Raw genomic sequence first — 26993 nt, 5'->3', positions numbered from 1 at the left:
CCTGTGTTGGCAAGTGTACAGTAGGTAAGTGCAGACTTATTTCCTTTCACTTCATACAATACTAATATTTCGTCTGTCTACTGTAACTCGTTTCAGGCGACCGTTCAAGAATATCGTTCTCGTCTTCTTTCTCTAGTCCTCTTCAGATATTCATTTCTGTGAAAATATTTTGATAATATTTTTGAATATATATTGAATATATTTAAAAAAAAATATTACTCACGGTGTAATCGATGCTTCGGGTTTACTAAGATAGACTAAATCTAGAATGAATGTCGCAACATGTTGATATTGAATAGGTGTTGATATTGAATGGGTGTGAATAGGTGTTCATTTAATTAAAATCTTATCAGGACGGCTCTCTAAAAAGTAGCTATGTCCGCATCTCAGACCACTATAGACAATATTCGTCTGGCGTTAAACTTGCATTGTGTTGTTTTAGAACTTCCAATATTTACTATATCTCGATCACCATGTATGTATGGGTGTATCCAAACACCATCTGCAAGTTGAAAGTGCGCGTAGCAGTTTGTCAACAAAACACTGTTTGCGACCGGCAGCACGTCTATTTTGCGACCGGTAGCACGACGTCGTCTATTCGGCAACGGCAGAACTTATATTCTACTACACGTAGCACTATTATTCTGCGACCGGTAACACTTCTATTTTTCGAGCGATAGGCACTTCTATTCTGTGACCGTTAGGCACTTCTATGCTGCGACCGGTAGCACATCTATTCGGCGACCGTAGCACTTCTATTCGGCGACCGTTAGAACTTCTATTCTGCGAAACGTAGCATTTTTATTCCGCGACCGATAACACTTCTATTTTGCGACCGTTAGGCACTTCTATGCTGCGATCAGTAGCACTTCTATTCTGCGACCGGTAGCACTTCTATTCGGCGACCGATATGCACTTCTATTCGGCGACCGGTAGGCACTTCTATTCTGCGACCAGTAGCACTTCTATTCTGCAACCGGTAGCATTTCTATTCGACGACCGGTAGTACTTCTATTCGGCGACTGGTAGCACTTCTATTCGGCGACAGGTAGAGCATTTTTATTCTGCGACCGATAACACTTCTATTCTGCGACCGGTACAACTAACGGCACGAGCTACAACAGTAGCAATTTTGAGGTACAAATAAATTGTAATTTCATTTTTGTCACGTCATCACTGTGAGATTGTCGATAACACCATGATTAACCGCTATACTGTCGGCTGCTACCGTGGATATTAAACTAAAAATCCGACACAAATTTGATGCAGTCGGCTGATTTGGAAGGGACGTATTTTTGTTAGGTACACCAAGCTAGTATATCCAATCTCCATCCTACTCTAATTTAAAATCAATGTGTTATCGATCATAGTTGCTTTGTGTTATCGTGTGGACCTTTGATTCTAGTGTTGGGGGTTCTTCCGTCTACTTGAAAAATCTTTACATTCACTTGAGGTTGCAAGTAATAAACTTATGGTTTGTAGGATTTTCACAGTTTTACCGGCCAAACCGCCATGGATACGGTACGGGTTCGCGGGGTTTCTTTCACCCCTTCCATGCCGTCGGTCTGCTTGACCGGCTACCATGTGCTAAGCTTTGGTCTCTCTGTAGTCACCGATAGCTTTAGTTTGCACTATTTAAGTAAATCGAAGTATAATGTACCAGTGTAATACAATATACCACTAAGAGGTTTGAATGGATGTTCCTTCTCTTACATCACTTCTTCAATCTGGAACAATCTCCCATACAATCAAGATTTAAACTGCTGCCAGTATTTACGGTCAATTTTGGAAGGGCACGAAAGGTTCAGGGGTGCGTGGGGGTGGCATAAACATTATAATTGTTTGAAAGTGGGGTATATGAAATGTTTTGTTCATGATTTAAATCAAATTAAATCTAAAGATCGGTCACTTAACGAGAACATTTGAAAATTCCTTACCATTTCACCACAATAAGTTCTAAACCCTATATTTAGTGATGAGATGGATGACTACTATGCGAATGTGTTTGTGTTTTGTGTATGGCTTAATCTCTCTTCCCTTCGGTCTGTATGTCTGTCTGTCTGTCTCTTTCTGTTTTTGTGTTTTTGTGTTTTTTGTCTGTCAGTATGTCTGTCTGTCTGTCTGTCTGTCTGTCTGTCTGTCTGTCTGTCTGTATGTCTGTCTGTCTGTCTGTCTGTCCGTCCGTGCGTCCATCCGTCCGACCGACCGACCGTCTCTCTCCTTTTTATCTGCAAATATGGCCATCATTTGGTTATATATATATATATATATATATATATATATATATATATATATATATATATATATATATATATATATATATATATATATATATATATATATAACTCGGTGAGTATCAATCTGCTAAGACAGTGCTCTATACCGCAGTGGCAGAGCGTAATAGTTTTGGTAGTACTGGAACTCTTTCTTGGGTGTAACTCGGAGTTATATATATATATATATATATATATATATATATATATATATATATATATATATATATATATATATATATATATATATATATATATATATATATATATCACATATATCCAACTACAACAGTAGCAATTTTGAGGTAAAAATAAATTGAAATTTCACTTTGTCACGTCATCACTGTGAGATTGTCGGTAGCGCCGTCATCAAGCGCTACACTGTCGATTGCTATCGTGGATATTAAAACAAAACGCCGACACAAATCTGATGCAGTCAGTTTTGAAGCGACAAATTTTTGTCAGGCCTAGTCACATCAGGATTGGTAAAATCAAGCTTGTATCTCAGATCTCCATCTTACACTAATTAAAAATGAATGTATTATCAATCATAGTTGCTGTGTGTGTGATTATGTGAACCTCCGATCCCAGTGTTGGAGTTCTTTCGTCTACTTGCAAAACCTTTACATTCACTTGTGGTTACAGGTAATAAAGTTATGATTTGTAGGATTTTCACAGTTTTACGGGATAAACTGCCATGGATACGGTACAGGTCACGGGGTGTCTTTCACCCCTTCCATGCCTTCAGTCTGCTTGATCGGCTAGCATGTGCCAAGCGCTCGTGTCTCTGTGATCACCAATAGCTTTAGTTTGTATATATTTAAACATAATTTATCAGTTTAATACAATATGGCACTAAAAGGTTTGGATTGATGGATGATCCTTCTCTTACACTGCTCCTTCAATATGAAACAATCTCCCATACGATCAAACTTTATCTGCTGTCAGTATTTACGGTAAGGGTGTGGGCTGAAGAGAAATTTGGAGAGGGCATGAAAAGGTCAGGGGTCCGTGGGGTGGCATGTACATTCGAATTGTCTGAAAGTGGGGTATATGAAATGTTTTGTTAATGATTTAAATCAAATTCAATCTCTTGAGTGGTAATTTAGCGAGAACATTTGAAAATTCATTACCATTTCACCACAATAAGTTCTAAACCCTATATTTAGTGATGAGATGGATGACTACCATGCGAATGTCTTTGTGTTTTGTGTATGGCCTATGGCTTAATCTCTCTTCCCTTCGGTATGTCTCTGTCTGTCTGTCTGTCTGTCTGTCTGTCTGTCTGTCTGTCTGTCTGTATGTCTGTCTGTATATATATATATTGCAAAACACAGTGACGTGCATTTGTACCCTATGATATGTTACATATGTGCCTAGTATGAACGAAATAGCATATTGCATGTCTGAGAATAATGTATTATGGATGGGCGGAGAGACAGACGGAGACACACAGCCCATTGTAATAGCATCCTCTTCAGGGGGCTAACTATATGATATCGTTATACTTTTCATTATGATCACTTTACAAATATTAAAGGGTAAACCATTTGATTTCCGGAGGGGCTACAGGAATTAGACCCTGAGACAATTTTTTTCAACCACCATGACAGCAATTTGTTTTCCCGAGAACATCTAGATAACAATATTGTTTTCTGGTTCGTATTATTAAAGCAGATACATATATGCTCGTGTTGTGTTGTGTTGTGTTGTGTTGTGTTGTGTTGTGTTGTGTTGTGTAGGATATTACTGACTTGTCGGGTGTCTATCTGTCAATCGGCCCTTTTTATTTCTTTGATGGTTGTATACATACATACATACATACATACATACATACATACATACATACATACATACATACATACATACATACATACATACATACATACACACGCACACACATACATACATACATACATACATACACACATACATACATACATACATACATACATACATACATACATACATACATACATACATACATATATAGAAAAAAAATGCATAAGGAACTAATAAACCAGTCCGTATATATAGCTGTTAAATCCGACGTTTCGAATAAATATTCTTTTTCAAAGGAAAAATTGGCGAGACAGAGAAATGCCAGGTGACAACCCGAACATTTCTACATACATATATACATACATACATACATACATACATACATACATACATACATACATACATACATACATACGTACATACATACATAAGTACACACATACGTACATACATACATAAGTACATACATACATGCATACATACATACATACATACATACATACATACGTACGTACGTACATACATACATACATAAGTACATACATACATACATACATACATACATACATACATACATACATACATGCGTACATTGTACATACATACATACATACATACATACATACATACATACATACATACATACATACTTACATACATACATACATACATACATACATACATACATACATACATACATACATACATAAGGATTACACAGTCAGACAGACAGACACACACACAGACACACACAAGTAATTTCTGTAATTAATGATTGTCAGTAGTTAGGCTTTTTTATTAAGCATGCAAACTTTAAATTCAATTTTGATTGGTACATGCAACAACTATAACAATTCGCACGTTCTAAAATAGATATTCATCTAACTTTTCACTGTAATGATTCATTTGAAAATGACCTTTCTCTGTCTCATTAGCATAAATAAATGAGACATAAATTATATAAGCTTATAATCTTTTTGATGAAATCATTTGCATAATTAATTAATCTTAAGAATCAAATTCCATATAATGTGGATATATATTTATGAACACGGAGTATATGTTCCATAAATCTTAATGATGTGAGTAATTTGCATCATTAACGATGATATGTGAGTGTGTTATGTGAATGATAAGAAAACGAGTTTCAAATTTAATATATTTCCGTACATGGGTTGATAGTGAGAGAGCACATGTCTCCTGGTTGATTTGTCTTTAAATAATAATGGGTCATTTGCATACTAATGACCGCCGGTATTAAGGCAAAAGTACTTGTCTTTTGTTATTCATTTTTTTCATTTGGCAGTTTAAAGTTGGAATTCTACGGAAAGATGTTATCATTTCAAGGGTTAAGTAGTTTGATAACTATTATCCTTGTGATTCGAGTGGAGACAGCGCCAACTGTATCTCATGGATTGAGAAATGATGTTGGTAAGTCAATACTTCTTTGCACGTTGTACTATTCTCTGTCACTGTATCCGTGTGATAATCAGATAGTAATACGTGATGGTATGGCAGTGTCAATATTTGCTACCTCCTTTGGATATGGTGCTTCTGACGAGTCGGTGTAGTATTGATGAGAGGGCAACATCACTTTGCGTTTATCATATAAGTGGATGATATGAAATGATTCTCTGTATGTTTGTTTTTTTATTTGATTGTTTATTTGTTTGTTAATTTGTTAGTCTATTTGTTTGTTTTATTGTTTAATTCTTTGTTTGACTGTCTGTCTGTCTGTCTGTCTGTCTGTCTGTCTGTCTGTGTCACCATTTTCTCTCTTCCTGATGTCAAAAGTGTATCAAAAACGTCTTTGGCTTCATACTATTTTCTTTATCATAAATATTCCACCAAAGTATCTATGCATATGTTTTTGATGATATTGAATCGTATTTCACAACTTATGAACAGCTAAAACCTCGAGATTCTTTCATGAAATAACATTTTATTAAAAAATACATTTTTGTACAGCGCAATATCTGACTTAAAGGTTCCAATGTTTTCTGCCTTAAACTTATCTAAACCACAATAAAACCCATCTTTTGACAGTGTTTGAGTGTTATTGCATCGGAAAATAATGTTAGCCACTCGAAAATCCAATATGGCGGCCATTTTTAAAATGGCCGCCAACCTAAATTGGTAAAATCTGCATTTCAGCTTCAAAATGGACTGATTTATCACAAATATTCCACCAGAGTTTCTAGATCTATTCATACGTTTTTTTTTATGATATTGAATCGTATTTCACTACTTATGCACAGCTGAAAGCTCTCGAGTTTTCATAATGTGAAAAGTTACGTAAAATTATACTTATCTAAACCACAGCATAACATTCTCCTTACATCCTTTGTTGATATTGATGATGGCTATAGTAAAATTGAGACCACAAATAGCTTCTTAAAGGTACGAATATGTTGGCAATGTTTCGACATGTTCGCACATACTGTGACAAGTGTACCGTAATGAATCTTTCAACTAGGTATATAGTCAAGCATTTGCGATCAAATTGAAACATACATACTTGTCACGGATTGTGCAATAAATTTAACGTATTGACTTTCAAAAAATATGTTTCTCTTTTGTTCATAAAATGGCTAATAATCTTGATGATTATAGGTTGTCAACCATACACTAACTAAAATCACTATCACTGTCGCTATTCGAATGGCTAAGCTATGTGCTACCATATAATAACAAATAAGAATTCCAATCTAGATCTAATGAACTGTTTACATGATGACTGTCTATCAAGACATTCTGTCAACTGCCTTTGCAACCTAAAATCCAAAGCTGGATGTCTTATAAACAATTTAACAATATGTTCAATGATAATCTAGTGGTCTACTGTGCATATTATATCTTATAATTCAGATTCAACAAGGATTGTACATCTTTCCGATATCAAATTTTCAACTGAAAGTGGTTTATACGCATTACAATATTAGACGTTAAGGTTAGACACTTTTAAAGGATGTATCAATCTGATCAATAATTGCACTTCATATTGTTTGTTTGTTACTGCATTATAGGGTCAATGGCTATGTGAAATGTTAATTTTCATAATTTGTGTCGATTTTATTGCATGTTTCTGTCAACGATAAAGTGTAAGTAACTGGGCAACTATTGGCAATAAACAAAACACCGAGTCCCTTAGATACTCACTAAACTTGGCACACAATTCTAAACATGTCATCGGACACCAACAATTATCAAATTCATTTCCTTTATCTTCCCATCAGAGACTTTTAACTTGTAGGCTTAGAAATGTAATTACAAAATAATTAAGTATATCCTATCAAATTCAGGAAATAAATTGTAAATCCAAAGTAGAACTTTTCCATACACAGTCTTGCAGAGAAAGTTGAAAAGTGAAGTACAGTAAAGTATAGTAAACAGAGTATATTAAAATAAAGCAAAATATAAATTATAGTAAATCACAGTAAAGTATAGTAAATCAAAGTAAATTAAAGTAAAATATAGTGAAGTGAAGTAATTTATAGGTAAACTATTGTATAGTAAAGCAAAGCAAAGTAAAGTAAAGTAAATCGATCCTTTTATTTACACCTTCAGACCTCCTGCTAAATAAAAAATGTCAGGGTTTTCAAATTGAACAGAATCATTTGTTTATTTGAATGAGCATTGCAACAGTGTTATGTGTGCAAGTGTGTGTCAGGTGTTCCTCATTGTGGGAAAAAAATTGACGGGTGTGTGTTCCAGTAATAATGTATGCCCAGATAAAACTGCACGATATTGTCTAATCTGAATAAGCTAGTGTGACTTTATATGTTTTTTTTTCTGATTAGCAGTAGGTTATCATCATTGTTTCATAAGTCCCTTTCAAAATACAGCTTTACTTGCATTATATCAATAATTCATCTGTGTGATGGGAAGTAAAAATAAGCTGTAAAAATAAGCTGTAAAATTCAAGTTTCCTTGTGAAAATTGAGATACTTTCATTCTGAATCCCCCTTTTCGGCACTTCATGACCAAAAAATCGTTTTGTTTTCAACAAAAGATCAGCTACACCTGTAGACAAAAGAACTGCCAAAGCTGTCATTGAGGGCGCATCTCAACAGGGCGGCTCTCTAACTAAAATTTCATTTAGAGACGCATGTGTGGCCCATTAAAACACTGTTCATTCGTTGTATCTATAATACAAATACGAAGGAAATGGAATTCTGTACAAAACAATTATACATTATTAAAATAAACTTATTAACAATTCGTTCTAGAAATTCCTGAAGTCTTGCTTGAAGTCTCTAAAAGGGCTGCAGGAGCAAATGATGGTCATGACCATTACCAAGGAAAGCGAGTAAAACGTGTACCAGCTATTGCTGCTGAAAAAGCTTTGGAGATTGGTGGTGAAATGGCAGCAAAAGTGGCAGACAAATTAATTGACAAAATTGGTGAAGCAGGTGATCGAGCAGCAGGTTACCTTGAAAATGGGGTAGGTTTATAATAATGTGTTTACTTAAATAGGCGATGTTTGGTTTGAAACTACATGTTAAATCAAATTTGCTATAAAATACACAAATTCCGAAATTTGTAGTGAATAATGTTGAATTAAAAACTATAGAATTGCATAAATTTCAAAACATGTACAGGATTACTTAAATTTTGTTATTTCAACAAGATGATATAAACTTCGAAACGTTTGCAGATTTTCACAGATTTCAATATAAATAAATAGCTTAAAAAACATTTTAGTTGTATGTACAAAAATATAAAACTGATATATAACAAGAAAACATTATCACTGATACCTGCAGTCCTACATGATAAAAACAAAGACGACAATTTATCCCTATACTCTTGAGCTACGATTAGATAATATGGAATGATATAAATATGTATACCATCATGTTGCATACTTTATTCGGTAGTATAGTCAACGTCGGTGCCAAACATAAATAACAGCAATGTACTTTCATTTTAAAAAGTTACTAATCAGTTACGATGTCTTTACTATTAAAGGCATCAGTTGATATTCAACCACAGAATGGATTTGTGTCTGAAGATATGTTTGCAGCTCCTGCATGGCACATCGAAACTGGAATAAATTCAGAAGACAAAGGGGCAGAGTCCAACGGGATTGCTTACACATATCCAATGGGCATAGGTAAGTGTGTTTCCTAACAGATGTTATGTGAATTGTGTGAGATCAAATAGAGAAACCAAAAAAAAAAAAAAAAGGAATGGTTTTCCCAAAGATATAAATCCTCAAATAACATTCCTATAAGTATGTGTATCTCTGTAAAGAAAATTTATAAAAAAATAAACTACACACATTCAAAATTAAAACTGCAAGCAGTGTTTGCGGGGCCTAAGCAGTTTGCTCAGCAGTGATGATGTGCTGCATGGAGGTTGGAGTAGTCTTCCTTCTACACGTCAAATTGTAAGGTTATCTATACACTTGTTTCAGAGAAGTGCATTTTAAAAATGATTTGGAGGAAAATCCAATATGGTTGCCACTGGATTTCTTAAATCAGTGATTGCCGTGAAACTATACATTGAAATTTTTTCTTGTTTTCAAACGTTAAAGTAGTCAAGTAGTTGATTATATTTGCCAAAATGCAAGTCAATCAGTGCAGTGCTTTTCATCGAATGCCTTGTCTCGATAATGTTCGGTTTCAGTGTTTTTGAGATTTCAACATTGCTGTCTACAAGTAGTAGATGTGTGTATTGGTTTCTTCTCGAGTTTTTATGGTGTGTTGTTGTTGTTGTTGTTGTTGTTGTTGTTGTTGTTGTTTTTGTTTCTTCTTATACTTAGTGCATGTTTGCATGTTGCCATGACCCCTGTCATTTAATTGGGGAGTACACGTGACTATTTGACTAAGTAACTGTTTCGTTATCTCCTGTATCTGGAAATAGGATGGATCTAAGAAGTAGTTCTGTTGTTCTATGATGTGTTATTTCCTTCTAGTTGAGTTTTTGCCTAGCAGGCAGAAAAATTGTTTTATTACTTATCCAATCCTACTGACCACAGTTCTAATTAGCCTATTTATGCATCTTTGGGTTATCTTTCACCAGGTGGGGCGTACTTTAATTTCGTGTTGTTTAGCATGTCTCGATTGATACGGCTATATCATGCATTCTTTCTACAGTTAGTTTACTTTTCTTTCTACACATTTTCTCATCTGCTTTTTTTTAATGGGGGTTGGGGGGTTGGTACGTGCTGTTATTTTTATATTAGTATATGCATCCTTGTCAATGACTTCAATTTCCGAGCCAATGTCGGCTGGTCGGATACTATTCACATTCTTCATGAGTTTTTAGCTCCGCTGTCAGCGAAAGCTGAAAGCGTAGCTTTAGGTATAGGTGGGTATTGAGGTATAGAGAGTAGAGTGAATCATAGGTGTCCGTCAAACTTTTATATTTTTACTATCTACTCCATAAGTGACAGTCGGAATTCTTCGATATTTGGTGTGCATGTTCCCTGGGGGGAGGCTATTCAGATTTGTTCATGCCAAGTTGATCTGTGCCATTTTCAATTTTTTATGATTTTTTTTCATAAAATGTCATTTTCATCAACTCCTTGAAAACCTCTTATTAGATTGCTTTGATATCTGGCGTGTTGATGCGCAGGGGGTAGCTTACTCAGATTTGTTAATTTCAAGTCAGCACATCCTCATTTTTATTTTTTATGATTTTTTTTTTGTAATTTGAAAAAAAAATGAATATGTTAATGAGCATAATGACCGACGCCATATTGGAAATCAGTCGACGAGACTTTAAGTAAACTGCCACTTTTCAAAAGACACTATTGACGTCAAACAAGCAATGTAATATGTGCTATAGTCATGATTCTACGCATTGGGCGCCCAAATGACAAGCGTTTGTTCGAAACAGGGTTGTAAACTTCAAATCCAATTCTGCACCCTTCTACATTATCAGCCAATCCGCAACATCCTCATTTGCATACTCTATCCTGATTCGACCAGAAGCTGAAGGTGACCTCATTCGACCGAGCGATTTTCCACAGCAAGTATCTTGAGTATCAACACAGGACGTTCTTAGTACTCACTAAAATCACACTTCAGACCCACTATAAAAGTGTGATGTTTTCAGATAACATGTAACTTGTGGTTAATTCTATATTGTCGTGCAATTTGGAATGACAGTGAACCAGAATTCAGACAACTTGCGTAAGGAAGGGCATGCCAGGCATGCGGTTGAAGTTTAAATATGGCCGACAGTTCACATGTAAAGTTAAACGACATGAACGTGTCTTGCCTTTCCAAAATGCAAATATTTGGCAAGTAAAAATAATTAAAATAATTACAACTTTAATTTGGCTTCAGACTTTGCATTATGTTTTGCGTATCTTTCCCCGTTTTACATGTAAATCCGAAAAGGTTCTCTCTCATCATGGATGTATTAGTGTCCTCACTAATACATCCATGCTCTCATCATGTCATCAGTGTCAGTGATCATACCGCGCGGGGTAGTCCTCGGGTGCACGAGTCTGTATTACTGACTTGACTCTAAACACCGGAGGGGGAGGGACAATTGTCAGAATCGAGTCCCGAATTCCTCCGTATGCAAGCAGGACTACGTGCGGGGCTGCTTTGAGTACGAGCGAAGTGAGGCATGTTGAGGTATTTTGTTGAGAATTATAAATATTGCGAAATGTCAAGTACAAGGTTTAAATACAATGGAATGATGAAAAAAATGGCAGAGTCTGCTGACAGGCGCCGGTCACAAAAAACACTGTGAATTAAAATATCAGACGATGTACATGTATGTATTAATCGCCGACAATCCACCCGTATGCACGAGGGACTAACCCGGAAGCAAGTCGTTGTCAGCCATACGTTACAGTGGTAACATCGTCCGAGAAATCGCTGCGTTCAGAGTGTCACTGTCATTATTCACAGAATTGTTGTTTTCGAGTGAAAACCCGTCTTGAATTGTATAACTCTAACAAATGAAGACATGTCAAGTTATATTTTGAAAGTTGTATCGCTAGTTTGAGACGATTTTCTCACGTACTATAGTACTATCGAGGCTTACTTGGAAGTAGTAGGACCTTCCAGTTCATCGGGAAGTTTAGCCAGTCCGATAATTCTTTCTGGTTTAGTTTACAACACTTTTGATCACGCAGATTTTGTTGTTGTGATGAAAAGAAATTAAAAAAAGATCATTTCAACCATTTCGTTGTGTTTTCTTTGTGAAAGGTAACCGAACATGAACGAGTGTTACCACTGTAACGTATGGCTGAGAATGACTCTCTTCCGGGTACTTGATATTGTCGCCGTACGGAAACTAAGATGGCGATTAATACATTTCTTCCCCTATATATATCTACCACAACTAGAACAAGTTGAATGTTGTTGACTTTGTAAATTTGTTAGAAAATTGAAATTGAAATTGCCTCAAAATTATTTTAGATCCCTAGTTTATTTCATTCTTCATTAAAATTTTCCAGGGTTACAGCTGTAAGACACTGGAATTACTTATAGCCAACCTCAAAATCCTCTTTTTTTCTTTTTCTTGTGTGCATTTCCCAGTCATTTTTTTCTGAGATTTTGTGCAATTTTTCCTAACAGTAGATTTTTGTTATAAAATGGTGACTATGGTATAAAAGTACAATACATTACCAACTTCTGTGTAAAATGTGTTTTATAGTGAGACATCATATGAAACCACTAACCACTTTATTGCATCGCTAAAACAAAACTGCATAGTGACTCGAAGAGCTGAAGACCTGAACCACTTCTACATGTCACCAAAATAAAAAATTAAATTAAAAAAAAAAACAGCGGAGCTATTCTGACCGATAGGTCGCTTGTGTTAGTGTATGTGTCAGTATTACAGATTCTTCTCCAATATTTTTGTCCCAGTTTTCTCCTGCAATCCCATCCATTTTTTTAATTTTAGTGTTTACGGTTCGTGCATTGACCTTTGATTTATTTACTTTTTTTCTGACTAAGATTAATGTGGACATTTTATCGAATATCTCAGTATTTTCGTCTGTCAGTTGTCCTCAGCGCGTATTGAAATTATCTGGCTATTTATTGAGTTGTTGACTTGACGTCTTCATAAAATCCTAGGCATGCTTTTTCTGACTTTTTCTCTGTATTGTGTCAAGTTTTCCTGTTTACCCAATGCTGCGGAAATTAGATTTATTTTGTTTGGTTACAGTTATTCTCATCCTTAACTTCACTGTATGTGTATTTCTTGCCTTTATCACCCAATTTAAGTTCTCTTTGAGTAGCTGGCATAGTTTTATGTATATGGTATTCTGTTAGATGTGCAAGTTGCTTGATGGGCTTTGATTTACACAATAACACATGTCTAGAAATATCTGTGTTATATATATATAATCAATGTTGAAAAGAGTATGCTACTAAACAAACAAGTCTGAATCAGCCTCCAAATGCCCCCCACGGAAATAAATGTTCCAATCGCCAACTATAGAGGTCAACCTCCTTAACGAATACTTTAGTCCGACGACCTTGTTACGTAATGTACACACAAACATTTATATGTACATATCGACCTTGGCAATCTGAATTTATCAATCGCCTGATGATCGATGAGGAAGCGTGAAACTTCGAGTAACAACTCATTCCATGCTTATTCCTTGTATTAAGTGTATATATATATATATATATATATTGTTTGCACGTGTCATTTGTAAAAAGGTCCTATGATGATGAACGGATGTTGGGGTACTGGCTACCAGCCTGGAGATGCATGTTATCAAAGCCGAGTACCTTCCAAGTCAACCTGTGTTGTAAGTATATTTTATGACATATTCTGTCAGCCAAAATCAAGCAAAGAGGATTAAAGAATTAACCAACGCATTCCAGTGTAGTTGATCGTGTTTTAACTTTTAATATATATGAGTGTGTGTGTATCAGTCTGACTCTGTTTGTCTGTGTCATAGTTTCCTCAAAACGGCCGACTCAATGAAAATGAATTTTGGTAAAAATATTTCTTATGATAAGGGGAAGAACTGGTTAGGTTTTGACCATAATCTATACAATAAATTGTAAAATATAGCCACATTTCCCTTGTGTGTATGTAAATTAAACAAGTTTACAGGGAGCCTGTTAGAATTATATATCGTGGTTTTGTTTGCCTTTTGTCATTATCACTACTATTGTTAGTTCCAAATGGGAGGTTAACGAACACATGTTACATGTCATCGGGGGTGTCGTAATAACACAGTGGTTAGTCCTAGTAGTCGATGAAGGCACACAATACAAGGCTATTATATTAGACTACACATATACGGTAGATATAGGTACATACGAAACAGCCGCCTTACTTACGCATCTACACTTCGAATTCAATTTTATAATCTGGTCCATACACCAGCCATAACAAAGCGCATGTTCTGAAAAGCTTCCTGGGGAACTTATAGATTTAACATAACAACTCCAATGTCTATCGTTTTAATGAGACATTGGCTATATCTTCAAATTCTGAATGACTTACTGCATACATCAACCATAACAAAGCGTACTTAGCTTGTTGATATATCGTGTGATTTACATAATTAATGATTTTGGTAATTTAGCAATATTTGTATGCAAGCTTCACACATATAGTTGGCCATTGTTAATTTGCCACTTAAGGGGCGTATCATGTATAATAGCTATAGCTAAGAAATTTTCATTACAGCAATTAGTGTTTAGATCTGTAGGGGCAGAAATCTAAAGGCTTTAGGCTCAGAATGTGTGCAGTTTACACTTTTTATTATATGTGTCACTTTTTAACACTTCCATTTATGATGTTATATACACGTAACTAACTCCATACACAATTAAAGATAATATCAATTCTGTAAATACTTTATCCATTCTAACCTCCGAGGATCACAGAGCAACTACACCGTCCTTGTTTCTTTCAGAACAAGATTGATGGAGCTGCCATTATTGGTGTTGGATTCGATGGACGTGGGGAATACAGTCCAAACAGTCGTAAAATGAGTATCATACAGATAAAATGCGAGAGCCTTTCTACGTGAGTTTTTTTTCTATTATATGAAAACACATACTCATATTCCAAGATAAATACTAGAATATCCCACATTCATTCTTGCTTTTCCCATTGCCCACGTGTATAGGTATGATGGTTATGACGTCCCTGATACTATGAATGTACATGGTATCTATGAAACAAAGACTGAAATGATGACATACAAGGATAGAGATGAATACACTTCACACTTACAAGAAGAAGCCGGTGTATCTGGTAGCTATTCATTTTTAAGTGCTGGTGTGTCTGCAGCATATGGTACAGCAACTACAAGTAACCAACAACAATATCTCTCCATCATGGATATGGATATAATAAGGTATGTTATATTAAATACCACCAGATTTAAACTGAATGCCTCCTGTAAAGGCAAACCATATATATTTTGTTCATACACACATTGTTGGAAAGCAAAATACTATAGCGTGATCATACATGGTTTGTCTCTTAATTAGAATGTTAATTATATGAAACTGTATATCATTTTTAAGTTATTGCCTAATTATCGGAAAGGCATTAATTATGTAAATGAAACATTGGGATTCTAAGGTACATCAGCAAGCTATACATGACACTTCTTTACCATCAATGCATGTACTAAGCCATCTGAAATTTAAACCTTGAATATAAATTACACCTAATTTTCAAAACTGATTATATATGCAAATTATAAATCACAATTAAAATCTACACAGAAAAATGTGGGCTTCATGGCTGATTGAATGCATTCTTAAGATACAACCTAGTTACTAAAACATCGATTATGCAAATGACTAATTAATGTTCATTGGATTTTTACCAAAATGTAATCGGTTCTTGCGATTTCATATGGAAAATGTTTTCTAAGGTTCATTAAAATTGATGGAAGTATTTTTCCCGATATAATGTTCACGCACACGCACGTTTTGACAAAAGAAACACTTCTTCTCCTTTGTTTATTATTGCTATTTGTGGGTATTATGTCCCAGGGACCTTCAGCGTTTTCGCATACAAGTAACAGCCATAAAGAATAAAAAATGATTGAATATTAATATAGTTTCAATCTTATGTTTTGATTACAGGTACGAAATATTCAAAGATGTTGTGACACCAAATGACTTGACACCTGCCTTTCTTCAGGAGTTCATGGATCTGCCAACTTCCTATATGGTTTCAGGCGCTCCCTACAAATTTCGTGAGTATATTTCATTTATATTTTGAAATTTTTCAAATATAGTAATTCGAAGAATATAGAATATTCTTAGTGTCAGGAGAACTTTCACAGATTACCAAATGCAAGCGTTGAGGGTTTTACTATTATAGATAACAACATACTTACTTTCGTTTTCGTCATTTTTATGTTTACTTGTGAAGCACGCAATTGATATTGTAAATGATTGTAATTTTTTTGTGTTATTAGAATCAACTGAAAAAAAAATCATCTTTAAATTACAATGTAATGCAGCTACTGCAGGATACATTTCAATATGACATCATATCTAGGCAAAGCACATAAGCTCCCGCAGGGTAGATATATTTGTAACCGGCTGCCTGGGCCAGGGTTCGTAACCTGATTTGGGTCATTTTCCAGGGGTTGTAACCATCAAGATTTATTTTTATATATTGAATGACATCTAATTCTCTGACATGGACAAGAAGTAAAGAAAGTCAACACTCTCCAGCTATGAAGTTGTTGGTTTCAAAAACCATCATAGCCATTAGATAAATACTGTACATTTTCAAACAGCCAACTTATCATAGACCCTCCACCAACGTACGTTGGTCTTTGGACAAATGTTTTGTTGACATGTTGCCGAACATCGCGATTTCTCAATTCAACTCGATGATTTAGTAATGTTACTGTACCAAAAACATAGGAAAGTAATTATTGTTTTTAGAACATGTAAAAAATCAATTATCGACAATATAAATGTCAAAACATTCAACAAACTTCAACAACCCGGAAATTCAACTGCGCTATGTCATCAGTGGTCGGTATCGCGTACCCGTACCATGCGTCAAACTTCCAAATAGTGTAATGATTTATTCTAGGAGTACAGTGATGCCTCGATACTCATTACAATGTTACGATAATCGTGCCAACAGGCTTAGTTACAATATTGCAATGCATGGTGATGTTATGTCGCCTATGCTATATGACGATACGTTAGCACGTGGAGAATGCACATAGTACATGGAAGGCGCATGCATAGTCACTCCGCGCCGCAATGCATCCCTGGGAGAACCACCAATTTGTTTTGCATAGTATATACGACGCGCATGCGTACTAGTCATTGAGCCGCTGCGCGAGCTATCAATTACCACATGCATTCATTGGGGCTGGTCCTATGATGCTCTGTGAACTGAGGCAGCACACTTGACATATTTCGTTTGGAGTGTTTAATATTTAATATAATATTTTATTGTTTCTTTGCGAGGCAGAAACAATTTCAAAGAACTTCTTAAGTTAAATGCACCGTATAACAACTAGGAATCACTGGCCTTACATGAGAAACTACAGGTTGCCAAAAAGATAGTGTGTCTACATCCGATTTATACAATTTGAAAATTCGAATTATTTCCTTCATCTACAGAGGATTTCATCCTGCGATGGGGAACACACTATATCAAGTCGGGAGAGTTTGGTGGTAGGCTAGAAATTCGGAAGGTTGCCTCAGCTTCTCATTACAGTTCTCAGGAAGAGTTTGCTACTGAATCTAAAGTAGATTTTGACAACTTTTTTTCGAGTTTCCATGCAAAGTCCTCTACAAAAAGCGGATCTACATCCACCAAACAATCCAGTTATTCATCAACTAGCATATTGGCAATAGGTGGTAGTCAAGAGATAGCTGCCCTTGTAACTGACGAAGGTTCCCCAACAATTAAAACAGGTAATTAATCTATGTTTACCATTATTGTCATTGGATATTGTGTGGTGCATCTCAGAATTCAAATGACGGCGTTTGGCACTTTAGTATTTGGCGAAAATATATTGTCATTTGTTCTCCAATGATTTCAGATATTGTGAATTGGCTGAATTCCATACCCGACTACCCTAAAGCATTCAAGTTTGGTATGGGTCCAATTACTGATTTACTATACTTCAACCCGAGCGACATTTTCCCAACCACTGACTATGGACAGTGCGGTGCAAGAGATGACTTAAAGACAGATTCTTCAACAGGGAAAAAGTACTATGAGGTTGAAAAGTTAGTGGCCAATGTTACTGTGACGTCAAAGGTATATTGCTATTATAGGACGAAGGATCACTTTCTTACCGAGATTACACAGAAGCGTAAAGCGTTGCAAACAGCAATCAGTATTTACATGTCTGAGGTAAGCTAACAATTACATTAATATAAGTACTATTACAAATACAAACAATGGTATCTGATGGTGTATGGTCATTTTCCTGGGAATATCTTTGCACCATAATGACACTTAGAGCATTGTTCCGATTTCATTTAAAAGTCACAAATTATATGTATTTATTTTTTACTATATAATGGTAGCAACAAATCTGCCTCTTTAGCCTTATTAAAATACTAGCAGTCGACAACGATACTTGGATGGAGTGTTGTCACCATGTTTCACTATTTTTATTATATATTAAGTCGAATTGTCTATTGAATTGAAATGGAAATATGCGGTTACCATGACAATTAATGTAAGCTAATCCTTATAACTAAATTATATATTTGATTAAGATTTAACTAAAAGATTTTCATGATAACCCAATCACATCTTGGCAGAGATTAGTGGTTACAAATAATTGAATTCTAACGTTGATCATTTTATCAAAATAAGTGTAAATGGTTAATATTTTACACTAAGCTAGAGCATGTCTTTATTTTCCAGCCCACTCGTACATAAGCATGTCACCAATTTACTTAGATCAAACTGTGACTGACTTGTTCCCCCGCATTCTATATTCTTAACTCTGATGAACTTTGGCTATTTAGCAAAATGTTCCAAATTGCTTTTTTGCTAATATATACGTTTGGGCAACGTAACTATTGTCTTCCTCAGGACAAACAGACGATGATAACTGTTCATCAATAGATGGTCATGAGGTGTACAAAGTGTCCCTGGAGTGATTAAGCCCTTCAACGTCCTGCCCCTGTTCATCACTGGAGAGGATTTCATGATCCAGATGGCCTCCAGTGTCATATTTCTGTCTCTCTTCCTTTCAACTACTTTTGCCACCTTTCAAGTTTATAGTCATATTGTGTTTTGTTTTTCATTTCTTCCAGCGATGATGTCAACTTCTTATTCCACCAAACGCAAATCCTCCTGTTTCCCCAATATAGACTTCTTTACACTTTTTTTTTTTACAAATGATCTTTTATATGCAGTCTGTTTTATTGTTGAAATCATCTTTGGGATGGACAAGTAATTTCCTTAACGTCACATGTGGTGTTTACGGCATATTCTTTCTTTATCGATAGTGGCAGTTTTTTCCAGATTACCGGTCTTTTTTCTGACTTATTTGTTATCGTTTAGCTGAAACCGTTCACATTCCTTGTCTACAGACCAAGTAGGATGTCCCTATTGACGTAGAGGTCGCTTTATGTGGTATTTCTCATACGTCACACCAAACGTCACAATACATTCCTAATAAGAGAAACTACATTTACATAGGTTGGAACACAGTGTTTGAAATATAGTTTTGAATTGCAGTTTTGTGTATGGATGTCAAACATCTCTTATTTTGATGAGAGCTTAAAACGATATGTCTGTCTTCATTCACAGTCTTCTCGATGTCAACTGTAACTGTCAATGTAACTACTTTTTACAGGGTCTGGTGTCGAAGGAAGACATGACAATATCTGCAGGTAGTAGTTATTGTGACATCGATTATACTGGAAACGACGGAGATTCCTCAACGCCAGACTGGACATATATGTCAAGTGGGAGTTCCTTCACTGTTGTTTTTGATATGAAGGAGGATTTGAAAGACAGTGCCCGTATTATGAAGATAAAGAAAGACGAGGTCATAGGGGTAAGAATCTTGTAAGGTATTGTAAAATTAGAGAATCTCAAACAAAATCCCACTTCATCATAATAACTTGTGCGAAGTGCATGCAGGTTCATAGTACTTTTTATCAATTGAAATGTGTTATACAAATGTTACAATATCAAATAAGGTCCATTTTCACTCAGTGATGGCATAAAATAGCCTGCATTTGTAATTGGATGTCCTGCAATGCTTCGTCCATTGGAAATATATGTCAGAGAGTCCAGTCTTTGTTTCCGATCACACATTCTAGATACATTCTTACAAACGCTTTTAACAAAATAAGTTTATTATTTCAATAACTCCACTAAATTAACATATACATTCTATTTTTACAAATTTTCTAACTTAGACTTTGCCTAGTATTGTCATTCATACACACGTTTAATGCATAGTTGTTTTAGAGTAAATCGCTTCTTTTTTCTGATAGCTCCACTATTATGGTGAAATGTGGTTTGTTGAGGGCAGCGACGGAATAGCCCGTCTTGCTGATGGATATGGAAATGGCGGTAGTAGGGATCTTAACAATAAAAAGATCTCGGTTGATGGGTTGGTATTAACGTTCATACCCGGTACCAAAATGTTGATGTTAATGGACGACGATTATGAGGCGTCTCTCATCGAATGGCCACAACTTAAAATAGGTCTTAAAGGTAAACTTATTCGTAGTTATGTATTCCATTCTATGTGTTACTGGTTTCTTCTAATCAGATGTACATCCTTTACAGATTAGAAAAAAACAAACATTTTTTTTTCAGTTTACTTTATAAGTTTATGTCAGTTTCCGCATCCACTATTTTATATTTCTCTCTCGAATACGTGAACAAAGTGCAGTGTCGGCGTTAAAGCATAGGTTGGGTCGGGTAACCGGAACCAAAAATACAAACTGTAGGCCTTACTGGTAAGGAGCAATCTCCACATTCAGATTTGAATGCTATAAATAAAATCATGTTCAGTGGATAATACTAGAATATCCGCCATTGAGGATAGTTTAAGAAACCAGAGAAACCTCTTTATTAAAATAGTTAAATATGACAAATGCAGTCGTATTAGTTGACATGTAAGGATGATACTTCAAATATGCAAAACTATCTACTAGTGAGTAAACCAAATATGAAATAAGTAATACAATTTCTGCAAACGTTCATTTAGGTCACTATTTGGCACGTGTCGAATGGCCAATGTCTTTGAGATCCGCAAATGCAGAAGAGAAGAACTTCATGAACGCAGCAGTAACAAGTCTGCCTTGTAATGTACACTGGTCAAACATTCAAACATTTGACATTATGAGTAAGTATGTAACTATTTGCTTGTACGTGTGTGTCTGTATTATTGTATCAACAATGTAGATGATTATATTGTTTTGTCATCACTATTTATAACAAGTGTTTGTAGAGTAAACATTTCCGTCTGAATACATTACTTCTGTGTGATTGAATGAAGATATTATCCTTGTGGCAACAAATAAATAGTACAAAGTTTATGTGATAATGCAGGGAATTGCTGAATATGGGTAAATGAAACTAAAGAACCCGGTCAAGGCCAAAGGTCAATGTCGTAAAGAAAATTGAACCCTGGCAATATGAGGGTAGACACTTCATTGTAGTCTCTATGTAGTAACCTTTTTTTGAGTTACATGGTAAATCATGATTGTTCACTACAACTATAGCTGCCATTCAGTAAAACCTTATATGAGCACCACACATAATGCATGTATATGTTTATTTGATTCTGGATTATATATAGACATAATGTTAAATAAATTAGCCACAAATAATTGCTACACAGTGTCTGCAATATTCAAGTAATGGCTTAATTTTAATCATTTACGTCCCTGTTGGTCAACATAAAGGTCTAATATCACTGTCATATAAGAAAACTTGCATGTGATGATATGGTTTTACACACTTAAATGGCGACAATAAACAGCAAAGGAGAAAATAGTGGAGATTTATCCAAGAGTGTCCGATTATTTTCTGTTAATGGCATAGGACTTGTCCTATATCGAAGTTATACTTCGAACTCGGCTAGTTTGTAGGTTTTTTCACCAGAGAGTCAACCTTGTTATCTAAAGCCTTATTGCATAACTTCGTACCCATTGTCATGCGAATAACAACATTTACTATATAAATCCCATCCCGCATATCTCGACCAAATAATCCGAAGTTTACCCGAAAGATCCAGTGTTAAATCCATTAACCTGGAAAATATACTTGTACTATGACACAGTTGCAGTTCAATTTGAACAGTATTTAAGTGTATACCCACCCATAGTTCTGTTACTAACCCCGGTGCACATGTGCATTGTCATGTCAATAGACAAATTATGTATGGAAACCCACTTTCTGCACAAGTCACTTTATAATGAAGTGGTTATAGAGCATGTCTTTGGATAGATTGGTACAGAACTAGAGGTACTGTGTTTGAGACCCACCAAGGTTGGGGATACTTCGTACACACACTTTACGGAATGCCAGGAGAATTAGAACACAGTAGAACACGGTGTTAGGTAGTGTAGCACATAGTGGTTAGATTTTAACAGTTGATAAGTTGGAGACAGTGTTATAACAATGATTAACAAGCTGAGGATAGTTTCAGTCATGAGTCCAAAGTGTTAGTGGACAGTTCCTTTCGTTAATTAACGGTATGTAGACACTTTCTTTGTGTAAAAGTCTGCTAAATGAAATTGAGTGCATATTTGAAACAATGGTGAAGAGTTGGACTGGAGTATAACCAGAGTTAGAGTCATTTTGTACAGATTGATTGGACTGACCGGGTAAAATATTGGTGACGGTGATTTCAGATGCAAGACGCAAAACGAAAATGTGGGTCTCATGTGAATTAATATGGTGGTAGTAATAGTCTCCCTTTGGTGGGATTAAAACTATTTTGACCTAATGAAATATCAATGTATAATGTTTATTTACAGAGGACGGAGTTTGCACATTCTTTTCAGCTGTTAGCGAAGGTACTATATTTGTTGTTTTTGCGTCTGTTCCAAGAGACAGGAGCACTTGGTATTATGTTGAAATATCACCCTCTGCAGCGTCCATCCACAAGGTATGTCTGATTACGGAACTACATTAATGTGTCACTAATAATGTCTTAATTCCAGGATTGATTGTTGGTTGTTTATTGGTTAGTGTGTGTAAGCACGTCTGTCTGTCTGTCTGTCTGCCTGCCTGCCTGCTTGCCTGCCTGCCTGCCTGCCTGCATGCATGCATGGATGGATGGATGTGTTTGTGTATGTACGTACACGTGTGTGTGTGTGTGTGTGTGTGTGTGTGTGTGTGTAATAGTAACACACATCGTTTTTTTAATTCAATAGAACAATCGAGTGTTGACTCAAACATCTAACTGGAATGCACGGGGATTAGGGGATGCAACACTTCACCAGAATTACTTCGTTTGTGTTGAATTCTTAAAATATGAGAGAGCAACTCTTATTGAGTATGGAAAATATATGGGTGATGAGAATGAGAGGATTATTTATTTATCTTACAAAGACAAACACTCGCCTATAAAACCAGTGTTTTATGCATTTGGCAGCGGGAGCAAGTAAGTATCATATCAGATTCTTTCTTGTTTGGACATTTGACATGATTGGTTCCATGATGCAGGAAAAGTGACAGACACCAAATAATCTAGACTGATGTGTTCTTTGCTATTTACAAAATACCATTACATATTTTGCTGTGGGAAGACATATTTTTCCGATAACGGCGATCCAGATCGAGCCCTTATACCAGAATGTTTTTTTTTTACCAGAAATATTACCTCTAATATCAAAATGAGTAACACTATTTGCGCAAAAAACAAACAAACATATATATACATCAGCTGCGACTATGAATTATCATTGAAATGGCCAATAGTACTGTTGAGCCTTGGATCATGTATGGTAATCTCTATGATGACTGCAATATGGTTGTTTACCACCCAACTAGGGAGTATGTTTGTTAGTAATGACGTGATTTGTACTATTTGCTGGTCATTCAAAGTTAAATATACCTCAGCTGAAAAATGAGTGCGTCCTTTTATAGAATACAGTATTTCAATATAAGTACATAAATTTAAATACATGTGAAATGTTGTTCTAGTTATGCAAAACTTGTACCCTCTGTGGAGGTAAATTTGATATCTTCACCAAATTTAGGAATTCGTGGTCACGATCGCGCGGCGACCGCATGTCCTCCGTCGCCACACTTTGTCGTTCGTTGGTTGAATATTTGACGATTTCCCAGTGACACGAAACACGTGGTTCATAAAATGGTTACAATGTATTCAACACTGACATTTTGTCCGGTTCCAATGAAATTTGGAATACGTAGCCGGATGTCTTACATAGGAAGGAATGAAATGAAATGTACACATGATATCACACTAATGGACAGGTATACAAATTAAAAACAATGAACCAATATAATCATTATTTAAAAAGCAGGTGGAATACAAAACACACAAAACCGCGAAAATATTGTAAGTACTAGCAAGATTACATTCTTCGGCATCTGTGCAAATTTTACGTCAAATGTTATCGCGTTCAGTAATTTAAGTCAATCACATGTATGTAGAATAATTGTTCTTTCACATTTCAGAGTGAATATAGTATTGGTATACAATAGCCTATTGTTATCGAAGCAAGGTGTATCACAACGTTAGCTTTAGATAATGAAGTTTTGGAACGGGATACATTATCACATTTTATGTGAATTAAATCTTTAACGATTTTAATAAGGATGTTATTGTTGATGTTGTTGTTGTTGTTGTTGTTGTTGTTGTTGTTGTTGTTTTTCTGCTGCTGCTGCTGTTGTTGTTGTTGTTGTTGTTGTTGTTGTTGTCGTCTTCGACGTCGTCGTCTATATTTTCTTTTAATTTTTCTCCCTCTTTGTGGTATGTTTGAATTCTATAAACTGTATTGTCAGGGATGTTACTGTATTTCAAGTTAATCTTCCTAGACGTCAACCACCAACAAGTAGAGCTCAATGTGGCCCTGGCACGCAATACCAAGCAGACAGTAAGCTTTGTGTCTTGAACTGCCACCCCAGCTGTCATCCTGATTATGGTGAGTTAAAGTCTCTGCCTTTTAATTACATTTTTTATAATGATAGCGCAGCATTTTGCTTTCCTTTTCAAAAAAGATAATTATGGAAAAAACACGGGCACACAGTTCACACAGAAACAAACATAGAATACACAGTTATACATACTGTAAATGCTCACTACCTATGTTTATTTCAAATACATCTTATACTTTTTCTGAATGTCATCCGACCGTTCCTATTTTAAAAAAATTGCAACTACTCTCTCAACGAACGTTATTCTAAAATCGCATTCCTTCTATTATTACCTGTTATTAGGTTGTGTGATATCTCAATCAGGGCAGCCGTCTCCGACACTCTGCAATGAATGCAGAAATATAAGAAAAACCATGGGTACTAAATTTGAATGCACCGATTTCTGTCCGATTGCTACTATTGTACAAAACGGAAAGAGGTATGTGGTAGAAAAATAGAAAACAAATATTTCGTATAGTGACGATGATAAAGTGAATGCTGTACACATCAAACTGCCATCCAATTTATTGACATGCTTTCTATTGTCTTTGTTTTCTTCTGTCCTATGACGTTAGTTCTAAATCTAAATAAAAAAACTACATTTTCAGAATTTGTGAGAAATAGACTCGTGCATTAGGTCAGTGGTTTTGCAAAACATGTAAAATCAAGTAGATTACGTATCATGTAAAGAGAATAAATAGCTCCCATGCCACCCTCTTACATATACTAAAACTTTTGAAAAAGTAAACCGGTGATGTATTTCATCATCAAAAGACCATGCGAATGGTTACATGAAGCTATGTACCCACTGGTTTTGACAGTTTCAAAACAAAACTATAAATGTGTCATAAATGTAGTCAGGTTCACGTCTCACTCACCCCGACCCCCTTTTTTCAGTGTATGTCCTTGCAAATGGTTTAATGGTGAATGTCTAACGAGATGTCCTTTGGATACTGAACTTGATTCTGACACAAGTCAATGTGGTAAGTAGCACGTGTTATTGTTGCTATTGGTATTACTATCATTACAAGCTTAAGTGAAGGGGCTTAATATTATATAATAATAAAACTCACACAGTTGAAAGGAATGTAAATGTACAAAGAAGTACCGTCTGAGATTTACGTCACTGATAAAGGTAATCATACTAGATACATGTGCTGACGAGTTTCATTTTCAAAATGATTCAATTTTAAATTGAAGGAGTGGTTGTAGGATATAGTGTGCCATATAGTACAGTTGCTATAGTAATAGACGTTGGAAATAGCACATCTTTATTTTTGACGAATGTACTGAAGAATGTAGAATGTATGGTACACGCGCATGCGCTTTTGCGCTGGTACTGTGACTCCCTTGCTTCATAGAGAAGAGTTTAGAACGACGCCATTTTTGACAATTCCATGTCTATACGTTTTGCTCAAAGTTGGAGCAGAATCAACTACAAATGTTTCTTGAGTGAATTCAAAGTGATAGCCACAGTATTTCTATGATCAAATGTTTTCTATGTAGGAATCACAGGTTGAGGATTTACATATGATCATGATGTATACATCGCTATGCATTTATAATATGAAACAAAATCCTTTGAATGAAGGTATGAGGCTTGTACATTTACATTGTTGGCTTACTTGCTCAGGGTCAAAGTACTTACATGTCTGAAATGAGGAACTAGATTTCAACAATACATCTCTGTCTGAAATAAGCAATTAATTTGTGACAGACAGACAGACAGACAGACAGACAGCATAGCGATCAATGTGACCACGTGTATTCAAATTCATCTCACGAGCTTTCACGTTACTGAATGAAGCCCCCGACTGATGAAGTGAAATTCAGAATGTTGTTTCTTTGAAACCGGCTGTACTGAAACCATGTACTGACACAGGGATTATTGTGTTCTGC

The 26993-nt window shown here is 35.5% G+C and overlaps 1 protein-coding gene across 1 annotated transcript; it reads left to right on the top strand.

The window, feature by feature from the left end:
* On the top strand, positions 1-26614 carry LOC144439764 (uncharacterized). The gene is made up of 19 exons (XM_078128998.1): positions 1-24; positions 5362-5486; positions 8285-8499; positions 9027-9171; positions 13700-13791; positions 14914-15026; positions 15130-15360; positions 16103-16215; positions 17615-17911; positions 18040-18356; positions 19819-20022; positions 20468-20690; positions 21190-21327; positions 22967-23097; positions 23366-23595; positions 24963-25102; positions 25398-25533; positions 25992-26077; positions 26601-26614. The coding sequence occupies exons 2-19, from the start codon at positions 5387-5389 to the stop codon at positions 26612-26614; spliced, it is 2925 nt and encodes a 974-aa protein (XP_077985124.1). The 5' UTR covers positions 1-24; positions 5362-5386.
* The last annotated feature ends 379 nt before the right edge of the window (positions 26615-26993 follow it).

Source organism: Glandiceps talaboti, chromosome 9, assembly GCF_964340395.1.
Source record: "Glandiceps talaboti chromosome 9, keGlaTala1.1, whole genome shotgun sequence".
NCBI lineage: Eukaryota > Metazoa > Hemichordata > Enteropneusta > Spengelidae > Glandiceps > Glandiceps talaboti.
The sequence above is the reverse complement of the archived record's forward strand: the minus strand, read 5'-3'. Positions and strand labels throughout refer to the sequence as shown.

Bases quoted from the DNA above. Each gene is read 5' to 3' on its own strand.
- LOC144439764 (XM_078128998.1), top strand. From the start codon at position 5,387: ATGTTATCATTTCAAGGGTTAAGTAGTTTGATAACTATTATCCTTGTG. The intron at 20,023-20,467 runs GTAAGAATCTTG...TTTTTCTGATAG, and splicing joins AGAAAGACGAGGTCATAGGG to CTCCACTATTATGGTGAAAT. The intron at 21,328-22,966 runs GTAAGTATGTAA...GTTTATTTACAG, and splicing joins TCAAACATTTGACATTATGA to AGGACGGAGTTTGCACATTC.